At 31.7% G+C, this 13,388-nt stretch overlaps 1 protein-coding gene across 1 annotated transcript; it reads right to left on the bottom strand.

Moving 5' to 3' along the window:
- Positions 1–356: 356 nt before the first annotated feature.
- Positions 357–3,603, bottom strand: LOC108469730 (uncharacterized). Its single transcript, XM_017770742.2, has 5 exons — positions 3,325–3,603; positions 2,883–3,218; positions 1,671–2,582; positions 1,063–1,296; positions 357–911 (listed from the first exon to the last, which is right to left on the bottom strand). Exons 1-5 carry the CDS (start codon positions 3,340–3,342, stop codon positions 735–737), a joined length of 1,677 nt encoding a protein of 558 aa, XP_017626231.1. The 5' UTR covers positions 3,343–3,603; the 3' UTR covers positions 357–734.
- Between the last annotated feature and the right edge of the window lie 9,785 nt (positions 3,604–13,388).

The following is a 13,388-nucleotide window of genomic DNA, read 5'->3' as shown; positions in this document are numbered from 1 at the left end:
ACCCCCCAAAGTAAAGATGCTATTCTCATAAAATAGAACTTTTAACATTCCACAACCACAAGAATCCGGTTAACTTGTATTGTTTAAGTCTATATAGACAAAATCCGGAGATCAGAAAAAAGGCATCCCATTGCCTTGAATCTTGATTTGATTGAGTTTCCATATTATAGCTCTGGTATGGCAATTAATTTAATGAAGCTGCTTATTTTATAATGCTGACTCCTTGTTTTGTACCACCCATGATATTCCCTTCCTTTCACATTAAGACTAATTAATTAAGGCTTGGAAGTGATAGAAGTAGTAGTAAAATTCAACTAAATAATGGTAGGTAGGAAAGTAATAAATTAATTGGAGCATTTTTAACGTGATATCCTAAACGTATATGCAGAAAAAATATTATCATTATAAATACAACCAAGAAAATGACGAAAATAAACATTGTCATTGTAGCTTTGCAGGTTGGAATCTCAGTGGGCTCTCCACACTCCAATGATGGTTAAGCTTTTTACATTCAAAATTCGCCTTTCGTCACCAGCCAGCCACCAGGGCCACCCTGGATTAATTTTTACCTCAAGAGAGTAGTTGGCCTTATTTGAGTCCCCATGCCACCCCCATTGAAACTGACCATTGCCTGCTAAATTTTGGAAGTATGGCCCATTTTCCTACATAATTTCCGTATATACATGTGTAGGAAAATCGTAGACTTTTCTCTTTTTAGCTCTCACCAGCAGTGGCTATCTCGTAAATCGACGGGGAACACGAGGTGTCGGCACCACCACATCCCGACCAGCCTTAATCAACTCCAGACGTTCTTTTATTGTTTTATCAAACAATCGGTTCTCAGGATTTTCAGCATAGCAGACGTAGTAACAGCTCACACATGCATGGGGCAATGCCATTGCGATCCTCGTCTGTCAATGCCAATTTTATAATAAATTTTAAATTAGATCAATCATGGAGCTGAGTCATATAACAAACATGCACACATATATTATGCAAGTTGATCGCACAATCACAATTTCTTAATTAAAAAATGGGAATAATCCTATAGGAGATGCTAACCATGAGGTATCCAATGAAGAATGCAAGGAGGGAGATGGTGGCAGTGAATGGTTGGTGGACTTTAGCAGTCCAAGCAGCCACCATAATAACACAAATCGAGCCACTGCAAACGCCTGTAAGGAAGCAAATCGCGCTCATCATGTCAGAATCTACAATGGGTTCCATTTCTTCCCTCTCAAAAAGTGCCCAAGTATCTTGTGATGCCCTAACGAAACCTTTTCCATAGGCAGCTATCTGCAGTTAATAGGGTTGGTTTTTAAATAGTTAATAACGTAGTTTAACATTAATCCTTAATCATGGACCACAAACAAAACCAGTTTTCGGATGTTGATTGAAAAGCAAGTAATCCAAAACAGGAAGGGCTCAAATTATAAAAAGATAAAAAAGGAATAGGTTGTTGAGAAATACATAAATGGCCTTAGTTCTTAAAAGTAAAAGATAAACATAAAAACATTTGACTGGAATGGATCCTTTTGACCCAAAATTCATCTCAACAATTAATGACAACATTGAAGAATGAAGATAATGGTACTTGAGAATGAACCCTGCAACTAATCCAAGCATATCAAAAGTAATTCTGAAGGGAAGTTCATGACTTGTTTGACTACCTGTACATATGCCCATCCATTTCCATATCTGAAGATGGATTGCATAACGTTGAGACAGCAATGAGCACAAGAGAACATGAATTCATCTTCTCCTTCAAGCAAATTCAAGCCTCTGGCAATAATTCTCATGGCTTCGATTGCTGGCACGAATAAGGAACCAAGACAAGCACTTCCGAGATTCCGGGTCAAGGCTCTTTGGAAGCAAAACTGAGTGTTAGACTGCATTCCTCTTAGATAATACAAAGCAATCACTCTGCTAACAGTTAAATTAACTACATTCCTCATCACTTCAGTTGTCCAACACAAGCTTAAGAGTAATGCAATTATAACCAATGCTGGGTAGTAGAAATTCAAGGCCCCAACTACAGCCAAGATCCATAGGGACATCCACAAGAATCCAGCCCCAAGCATCCAATACGCTGGTTGGTTCAAATCACGGAATTTGTCGACCGGTTCCAGTGATTTCAGCAACACTTTGCAACAAAAACCGACTCGCTGGGAGACCCAACAAGCATACAAACCATTACCAATTGCAAAGGCAATAAAGCAAACCCCAACACCATCTGTGGCGGGCTTTTGGAAGCAAACCAGAAGGATGCCAGCTGATAAAGACATGAAGAAGGTGCACCACAGGATGAAGTAAACCATGATTTGAGGCCATTCCCGCAAAGCCTTTTGCCAAGCAAATGCAAGAGTAATGCTTAGTAAAGATGCAGCTTCAACTTGTGGCAACAAATATTTAAGAACCCTTTCCTCTTTTCGTTTTGCAGGGTTGGATCCATCTATTAGACCTTGGATTCCCTTGAATATAAGAAAGCAGACTAGTGCTATAGCCGCAACCTTATGCACCAAGTACAGTAATAGGGCTAGTTTGTTGGTGAATCTTCTTGAGTTCAGTGTTGTCACTGATGGCTGGCACAAGAAGGGGAAAATAACCAAGAAAATTGAAGTCAATTACTGATTTTTTTCTGCAGCAATTTCAAGAAATTCTTACAACATAGGATGAATTTTTTTTCCCTTCTCATTTATTTCATGAATTTAAGATGCATGTCTCTAACTTCAGTAACATGACATAAATTTCATATTAAATACTAGCTGAAAATAAGCTTTTGCTTTACTTTTTTACTGAAAATTCCCCCACAAAAAAAAAAAGAAAACCCTTCTTCTAGTAAGAAGGAAGGTGCCCAAAGTTGGATTCTTGAAAGGGCTTACTTGTGGGGTCGGTGTCGAACGAGGCTGAGAACGAGGAGGAGGAGGAGTAGGCTGAAACCGAGAAGACTGAGAAGGGGAAGGAGTAGCAACTCTAGTACCACCATTAATGACAATCCTTAAAGGATTTGTAGGGTTCAACCTCTGCAACATTGAGACATGAAAATGGTCTCTTTCGTCTTCAAATCTCTCTAAACCCTTGCTGTCTTCGACAACAACAGCTCCAACTGGTCCTTTCTCCAAGTCCAATTTCTCTCCCTCCTTCTCCTCCTCTACCACCTCATCCACCCTTTCTTTTCCATCTTCTTTCCTTCCTTCCTTATTTTCGCCTTCCACCACCTGCATCAAAGCCGCTAAAAAGGTAAATTACTAAACAAGAAGGAAAACCCGCCTGCCTTCCAAAGAAAACAAGAAGAAAAGAATAAAGGGGAGTCAACAGTTTTACGTGTTCAGTGGCACCCATGGCGGCGATGATGACGTCAAATTCAGGAGACGGCGGAGACGAAGAAAGGGTGACTATCCGAAAACGTGAAGTGTTTATCTATGTCGTTGGATTTTTTGGTTTGTATGATACAGGTAACTACATTGTAATATTTTTCCTTTTTGTTGGTAGGTGATGTCTTAGTGTTTTTTTTTCTGGGGGGTGATGCATTTTGACTGTTAAAAAAAATTATTTTTTTTTCTGAAGGTTACTTTACTGCCATTACTGCTATGCCATTGTTGTTTTTGCCATTTGCCACATGTTTCAATTGAGGCGTACCCACCTTGTTCTTTTAATAACCGCCCACGCTCTATTCTAGAGCGTGGGCAGCACTGAATCCTAAATCAACCGTTGTCATTTTTTGACCGCATCTTTTATTTTACCTTTCTACCCCTCCATGGAGTCCGAAGAAGGCAAGAACTCCAACCCCGGAGGGAGGCTCGGGTTTCATTTTTAATTTATTATTTCTTAAAAGTTCTTATAATATTATATTATTTTTGAACGAAAATATTAATATTAGATCATATAAGTATTTTTAATTTACACAAATTTATCACATGTAATTTATATTATTATTTAAGGTGATGATTTAGATGGAGTGATGTTTTGACCAAACATTAAATTAGAAAAATTATAAAATATATTTTATATTTAAGATAAATTATATTAGTAAAAATATTTTAATTTTTATTTAAAAACTAATAAAAATATATTTATAGAGATATTTAAACCCACATCAATTGTATTAATAAAATGTTAATTTTATTATTTGACAAAAATTTTATCTTGATTTTTTTTTTATCGCTTTTATTTTAACATACATATTTTATTAATTGTATATTTATACTAGTTATTTGAACACTTAATTAAGTTGATGTTATAAATGAATTAGACACTAGAAGAATTAAAATAAATAAGTAATTGAGTGATAAAATTTGTATTATAGGTAAATATATTTTTACTGTTATTGTCATTGGTTTGACTGTGAATTTCAAACTGATGGACTCTGGCTCTTAAAGAGATGGCAAAATAAATTGGCATGTGTCAGAACTTGTAAAAGGAATTCATATATTTACCTAATTATCATAATTTAATAGAAGAAAAGAAATAATAGTTTGAGTAGTCACAAAATAGTGTAGACAAGTGGCAGAGAAAATACAAGTATTATTTATCCTTATTAAGTTCACAGGCCGTGCAAGGAACAACAATCCCACACCACACCTATGGTGAGCCCAGATAAGGTGTGGAATTCTTTCACAATAAACATTAATTCCTTCCCCCACATCTTTCCTCCACCATTCTTTTGTTTCTACGTTTTCCAGTCACATTAATTGTGGGGTTGCTCTGCTTTTTCATCATTAGGCAATAGGCAATGAAATTATTATGTACCACGATTGTGGCCCATCCATTATTCAACACTCTCTCACCAATGAATGTTCCACCAGAGAGTAGGTTCCCTCCCATTACACAGAAATCTACTTGTAAAACAGGTTTATCTTTTTATTTCTGCAGGGCTGGAGCTCCCCTTAAATTTTGAAATTTTTATCTATAAATTATTAAAATTACATTTTTACTATAGTAAAAATATATAACTTCACTAAATCAAGACTTGTATGAAAGCACATTTAGTGCTATAGAGCATGAGATGGTTCTAACTGTTAATGAAAGTTTGGAGTTGGAAACTGGGTTGTGAAGGTGGACTACAGGAAAGAGGGATGAGTTAAAGGTGGGTGGGAGTTGGTATTTCAATTGTTCTCTAGTGTAAGTTAGTAATTTGAGTAAGAATGAATGAAAGATGGAAATTGATGAATACTGAATTTATTCACGTGATTTTTTTATTTTTTTTAGCTTTGGAACCCAAAATGCCTCAAGATTGACTCATCCTCTCACCTTGTCCTGCTTTGAGCGTGTCAAACTTGATGTCCGTCTGATATTTGTGGCATTAGATCATTTACTTGTTGTCCCACGTCCTTGACAACATAGTTTCAATAAGACTTTATTCAAACAAAACTTGATGAACATATAATGGTAAATCTGTACTATACGTAGGCAAATGGAATCATGGAAAAAGAAACCCATCCCTAGCACTAGCAAAAGGGAAAGTAATTTTGAAGGTAAAATGTTGCTTTTTGAAATAGATGCTCCCAAGATAGGTACATGATGAAAGAACGAATCTAAAAAAGTTGTGACGTGAATACTTTGTTTAACTTAAAACTGTTGTTCTAAGGCTTTAATTGTATTAAATGTATCAAATATTATGTTACAGATAGAGAGATACGGGCCCCAGGATCTACTGACATGCAGACATCATTGGTGTTCCAGTAATAACAGTTTTATATGCTACAAAAGCGGTTCACGTGGCAGAATGTTGGCGCGTGTGTTTCCCCACCATAGCTTTAGGCGACGTTGACAACAGTGAAATGGGAAATGGGTTCAAGTTTGGATGACTTGGATCCACTTCAACTTATCCTACGTGTCAGGTCATGTCTTTTTATGATCTAACTTATTTTTGGTTAAGGGAAAAGAAGCCGAGGGTAACGTACCCTCATGGCCCACTTTAAAATGGTAATGCCCATTATTTCTTCATTCTGCAACTTTGGATTATTCAATGCCCAATATCGTATCCAACCTTGCTTCTAATTTTCTTCAAGGTTAAATTATGCTATTAGTCCTTGTATTATGACTAAATTATTAATTTAATTATTATACTTCAATTTGATATTTTTAGTCTTTGTACTTTTCAAATATTAAAATTTCAGTATTTGATATGTTTTTTTAATTTATTAAGTTTTTTTGTTGTTTTCAAAAACATATGTCACAAACATATTATCACGAGTAACTTTATATCAACTTGTTATTTTCATGTATTATACACAAAAGAGCTAGTTAATGGATTTATTATTGTTATTTGTATTAATATTAAAATTTTGAAATTCAAAAGGCATAAAAATTAAGAATGATTAAATTGATAAATAGATTAAATCTATAATTCTACACAAAGTATAAGATTAATAGTAATTATAATTTAATTATAATTTAAATAAAGATTAAAATTAAAAATTAAAAAAAAACTAAAATTGACTCATTTAAAAAATATAAAATTTAAAATTAATAAAATCATTATATGTACCTTGAAAAGAAAAATATTTCTAGAAAGAAAGAAACATTTCTCAACTTCTAGATTTGAATTAAGGTAGTATGGTACGGTACATGCGTTTTTTTTTTTTTTGGTTTGTTTGTTTGTTAGAATTTGTATACATTAGTATAAGTTTATTTAAATATACTAAATAAATAAGATTAAATAATTTATTTTTGTTAATTTTAATATCTCAATTATATAATGCATAAATTTTAATTATTTATTTTTAAGCCATTTGGTAAAAATATGATTGAAAACTTTAAAACATTTTTAAAGAATTGCAATGTACTAAAAAAAATATGTTTTCAATATTTTTTAATTTAAGTGTTTTAAAGTGTGCAATATGCTTTTAAGATACTTTCGTAGTTAAGTCTCAAGGCATAGAACTCTAAATCTCAAGACATGCAAGTTTAAAACAAAAGTTTTACTTCAAGGGTTGCATTTCTAGAGACATAGGCTTACATATCTCAACATGGCTCACCAACGACTATTTTTCAGTTAAGTCTCGAGACATACATTGTAGGGACAATTTTTAAGTTCAAATTTAATGTTTTCAATGGCTAGAATTGTAACACCCCTTACCCGTATCTAAGGCCGGAACAGAGTACGAGGCATTACCAAACTTAACCATACACATAGATGAAAAGCGGGCCATAAAATTTCATTTAATTCAAAACTTTTCGAACACATGCATAGACTCATATTCAAAGACATATAACGTGACATAAATGAGCACTTACACATCCATAATCATGCAATAACATGTCATTCACTTTCAACATATTTGCTTATCATCTTGTATATAATATACATTCTTACATTAATTAGAACTAGACATGCTAAATCTTATTCTCATTTTATACCATCATAACGTAGTTACCAATTTGTCCATTAAACATCCATATTCAAGGCAACATTACTCATTTCCATTTAATTCATGATCCACTAGCCTACATTTAACTTACCTGATGTATTACCAATCATGCATAACAAACAAAGCTAACTATATCATCACATCAAAACATAGGACATGGCATGATTAATTAAACTTATAAACCATAATGGATAAGGACCACATCTCATGATCATATACGATAACTCAATGCAGACTGATACGTATGGTCAAAATCATAATAATAATACATATCACAAACCAACTTCCTATACATGCCACTCTCTTGATATTTCTAATATTTGAATTAATTCTCCCAAAAATGATAGTTTGATAGTGTGATTTTGCCTCTGACGATCTCCAACCTCGAGCCGACCTGCCAATACTAAAGAAATGGAGAGGATGGGTAAGCTTTATGCTTAGTAAGTCCATATGAAATTAATAAGCAATTACTAACATGCTTTTCAAGATAAAACACTATAATTGTACAATTACACATGTTCAGGTTAAGCTATTTTATCGAGTTACAGTTACTAAATCATTCATATCAGAAGCTACAAAACTCCAAATTTAGTTTCGTTAATTTTCCTTGAAACTAGACTCATATATCTTGCTCCCATAAAATTTCCAGAATTTTTGGTTTAGCAAATTAGTACAGTTTATTCATTAAAGTTTCCCCTGTTTTGCTGTCCAACAGTTTTGCCCTCTCTTCACTAAAAATTATTTATCTCATATTTCAGGACTCGGATGATGTTTCCATCCATTCCTCCTGAAATTAGACTCATTGAAGATTCTATTCATATAAAATATAACTCATAATTATTTTTGTACAAGTTTTAACAATTTTTCCAAGTCAGAACAGGGGATCTCGAATTCATTCTGACACTGTCTCACAAAAATTAGAATATCACATGATATAGAACTCTTTTGCTCCCCCTGTTTCTTTTATATGAAAATAGACTCATTAATATTTAATTCCATAATTTTTTTGAAATTTAATTCAACTTACACAATTTTTTTTGAATTTTCAAAGTCATGCAACTGCTGCTGTCCAACACTGTTTTACTACTAAAATTCACTCTTACATAATTTCACTTAATCCATTTTGTCTTATCGAAGTTCACTCAAATATCGAGCACATTGCTCATAATTTTCATAAACATATACCTGCACTTATTCATCATATAATCATGTTCACATGTATTTTTACTTAATCGATTTTCCCGTTGAACTCTTCGGAATAATAACTGATACTCAGTTGCCTGCACATATTTTCACACTTGTAGACAAGGCTATCTAGTACGCATAGTAGCCTGCACTTAGTACTACACATGCGACCAATTATCTGGTACACGTAGTAGCCTGCACTTAGTACTACACACGTGACCTAACCATCTGATACACGTAGTAGCCTGCACTTAGTACTACACACGTGATCGAAGTTATCAGGTACGCATAGTAGCCTGCACTTAGTACTACACACGTGACCTCACAATAGATCATTCGTATCGTTTCTATTCCGAAGGCTCAACCGGGAGATTCCTCACTTTCTAACATGTTACAAATTTATTCATAGTCCTTTTTCAATTTGCAATTTACAACAAATAGTCATTCTATAGGCAGCCACATTTCATATGATAATAAAATATAATAATAAAATATAATAAAATAAAAAGAATCGATAAATTATTTACGTACAAACTTGTTGAAATCTCATCAGGTACAACCGTGTAGCAATTCATACAACCCAGGTAATAGTAATTTAACACTCAATTCATGTAACAATAACTTGCCATTCAATTTCACATGACACAACAAGCATTACATTTTTCCATATCATACATACCATCCATCAACTTCTCTTAACATATTAAATCATACAATTTATGCCATATCAATAGAGAATTACAATTCATGCATGGTATTGCATTATTATTAACACACGAACTTACCTCGATCCAGAAACGGCAATTTACCATTTTAGTCCATAACCTTGTATTTTCTCGATTTAAGCCCGAATCTCGATTTCCTTCATCTATAAAATCACATTTAGCCTAATAATTAGTCACATTATTCATACGGGTCCAAAAATCATATTTTTACAAATTTTCATTTTGACCCCTAAACTTTTGCATATTTGCACTTTTTCCCCAAGGTTCGGAAATTAAACTTCATCCTATTTTCTTATGTTTTATGACATGTTGATCATTTTTCCCTTCTATGGCAACATCAAATTCTCACTCTAACATGTACTTATGAACATTAGGTATTTTTGCCGATTATGTCGTTTTACCCGTTTTCACGTAAAATCACTTAGCAAAAGTTGTTTAACACAATTTCAAGCTTCATATTCTACCATTAAACATCAAAATACATGTATATCATTCATGGATAAATTTTTAAACACAAACCTTAGCTCAAAATAATGGTAGAAATAGCTAGAACATGTTACCGGGACATTAAAAATGTAAAGAACATTAAAAACGGGGCTCGAGATCACTTACAAATGAGCTTGGAAAGCTTGAAAACCCTAGCCATAGTATTTTTCATGAAAAATTCGGCCATGAGGAAGAAGATGAGCAAATTTGGCTTATTTTGGCATTTTTAATTCATTTAATTACTAATTTACTAAAATGCCTTTAATGAAAAACTTTTAAAAACCTATCATACCATGTCCATTTTTGTCCACAAACTTCAAAATGGCCTAATTACCATTTAAGGACCTTTAATTTAAAAACTCATAACAATTAGACACTTCTAACATGTAGAACTCAACTTTTATACTTTTTTTACAATTTAGTCCTTTTGACCAAATTGAGTGCCCAAACGTCGAAATTTTCGAACGAAACTTTCACGAAATCATTCTGTGAAATCGTAGACCATAAAAATATAATAAAAATGAATTTTCCTCATTGGATTTGTGGTCGCAAAACCACTATTCCGACTAGGCCTAAAATCAGGATGTTACAAGAATTCATCCCCAACGACCATAAACATCCAAACTTATTCATTGGTAGAAATACAAGTCAAAGACACACCAATATATAAGAGTTGAACATCCAAGCATCAAAGTCAAAAGAAAAGATTCAATTTCTTTATTCTTTCATTTTCTCTTGTATATATCTCTAAGAGCTTATTGTTAGATCTTTTATCACACTCATTTTCATTTATTTGAGAGCCTAATTTTTGTAAACACACACCTTGTAGAGATCTTTTTGTTTACTTTTTCATATCACCAACTGTAAATTGGCAGGGTTTTAGTTAACACATAAAAATTAAAAAAGTTATAGTTTAACTATAAAAACTAGGAGGGAAAGATTCTATCCAAAATTTAAGAAAAAGATAGTGCTGCAAATGTTATACTTTCTCCTTGAAAGAAATCAATTTTAGTAGTGAATTGGGAAATTTTTCTTAGTGTAAAGCTGAGGTAATGGAACTAGGTAATTGAGGTTGAACCACTATAAATTCATTGTATCAAGTTATTCTCTATTCATCTTATCATTTAAAATAGTTTGTAATTTTAAAATACCAATTCACCCCCTTTTAGTATTTCCGGACCTAACAATTTTAAATACAAAATTTTCATGAATTATATAAAATACTCATCAATAAACTTCACAAAAAAAATTTCAATTCAAAATAAACAAGGAAAAATAAATCATCTATAAATTAAACAACAAGTTTACCCTAATTTTACTGTTTTTTTCAAGTTTATTCATGTAACAATTTGTGTACATTATTTTGGCCAATGCGACCAAATTTGACCAAAATGAGTTAGTATGATCGGTACATGTTAGAGTTTTTACCGTTGCAAAAAAATATTTGAATGTTTTGATTTACTATTAGACTGGTACAATCGGAACTGGTGCAGAATTGAACACCTTAATTAGAACCAAGTAGTCAATTTCGCACCAATTTCAACCGTATTGATCTATGTGCATTGTTTCAATAGTAAATAAGGATATCCATTTCTCTTGTTTGCATAGATGAAAAGTACAGCTTGTATCAATCGCATTAACTCATTCTGCTCAAATTTGGTTGTTTCGACTGAAATAATAGATTTTTATTTGTAAAGTTTATTGACGAATATTTTATATAATTGTTGAATGTTTTACATTTGAAATTTATTTAATCTCATTCATTCAATATTTATAAATATTTTCATATACATATATTAAATATCTTTCAAGAAGATTCGAAATAAGAAACAATACACCAAAACAAATCGATATCAATACATATTAATTTCGTTAAAAAATAATGAGTACATCGTTGTGGTATTGACTACTTGGATTAGAACATTCTTGACAAAGCATGGTTATTATTCTTCACAAAAATCAAAAGATTATGAGTATAACTTCATAATTAGGGATGACAAAATTTGTTATATACTCTTAATTGAATATTTATCCGACCTGGCTTATCCATCTTGATATGTTAAAATTGTTTTTTAGGAAATACTAGATTTTATAACATCTCGAAATATTTTATATTAAAATTATTTCAAGGAATGATTATTGATGGAATGGTAAGTAGACCTGATCAAGGGGCCCGGCCATCCGGCCCGGCCCGAAGGCACGCCTGAAATTTGGGAGGGTTTGGGCAAAAATATAGGCCCAAAAAATGGGCTTGGGCAAAAAAAATAAGACCCGTTTGAAAAATGGGCCGGGCCTTGGGTAAGGCATTTTTGGCCCAAGCCCGGCCCAAATACACTAAAAGAAAAAAATCTACTTTTTTTAATATTATTTTCTTGTTGTTTTCTCCTATTTTGCTACCATTTTACTATTATGTTGCTACTATTTTGTTGTTATTGTTTGAATATTGTATAAAATTTATTTTATTGTTAATTTTGTTATTATTTTAAAGACATTTGTTAATTTTGTTATTATTTTAGAGACATTTGATTGTTAAGTTGCATCTATCTTAATGTTATTTAAGTATATATACTTTTTAAAATTTATTTTTAATTTGTTGGAAAATATTTATTTTTCTATTTTTAGTATTTTTGATACATTATATATATTTTAAATTATATAAAAAAATATAAAAATTAATATAGGCGAATGGTCGGGCTCGGGTTTTAGTATTTTTATCTGGGTCTGGCTTGGGTAAAATTTTAGGCCCATTTTTCTGGTTGGGCCTGGCCCGGGCCTAGCAAACAGTCCTAAAATTTTAATTGAGCCCAGCCCGGCCCGACCCATGCTCACCTCTAGTGGTAAGATATTTTCACATAAATTTATTAGTTTTGTGTTTTATTATTAAATAATATTTTTAGTTGTTTTATTTGAAAATTAAATAAAATAAAAACAAAAATATCCTTATAAAATTAATTATCTTTTAAAGTAAAAATAATTTGATAATTTTTCTAATTAAATTAATATTCGGTTCAGTCAGAAAATTAAATAATAATAAGTATAAAGGTTAAATTTAATGTTTTATCTTTATACATGTAACTTTTAAAAATATAATAATATAATATTAATCTTAATAAAATCTAACATATTTAAGTGAGATATCTAATAGTATTCTTTCGTATCTATTATGTCAATTAGAAATAACTAAAATAATCACAACAAGATGAGGCAAAACCATTATTAACTGCTTATAAGTATAAAAGGCAGTGAAGAAAAAATGAAAGTACTAATTGAGTTTTTATAATAAATTCTTACTCTGTCACTAATTAACTACTTTGACCACGTTAATTATTAAAATCAATTAATCAACTAATCAAACTTTTAGTTTAATATTATATTTTTTATAAAAATTATAAAAATTCTAATAAATATGAAATTAATAAAAAATGTTATAAAATTCATAAAAACTTATAAAGAATTATAAAGAATTTATAAAAGAGTCATTTAAATCCTTAATATCATAATTATAACAATTGTTAGATGGTGAGGATAAATCTTCACGTTGATCTTCCAATTATTATTTTTAAAAGTTTTATATTCAATCTTTTAATTACAATAGAATAGTTTGGGCCTTCCATGACTA

This window comes from Gossypium arboreum, chromosome 8, assembly GCF_025698485.1.
Source record: "Gossypium arboreum isolate Shixiya-1 chromosome 8, ASM2569848v2, whole genome shotgun sequence".
NCBI classification, from domain to species: Eukaryota; Viridiplantae; Streptophyta; class Magnoliopsida; order Malvales; family Malvaceae; genus Gossypium; species Gossypium arboreum.
This window is presented reverse-complemented; position numbering and strand designations above follow the sequence as displayed.

Coding starts and splice junctions, on each gene's coding strand:
- LOC108469730 (XM_017770742.2), bottom strand. Junction 2,583..2,882: donor GTTCGACACCGACCCCACAA/GTAAGCCCTTTC, acceptor TTCTTGTGCCAG/CCATCAGTGACAACACTGAA. Junction 912..1,062: donor TCTTCATTGGATACCTCATG/GTTAGCATCTCC, acceptor TGGCATTGACAG/ACGAGGATCGCAATGGCATT.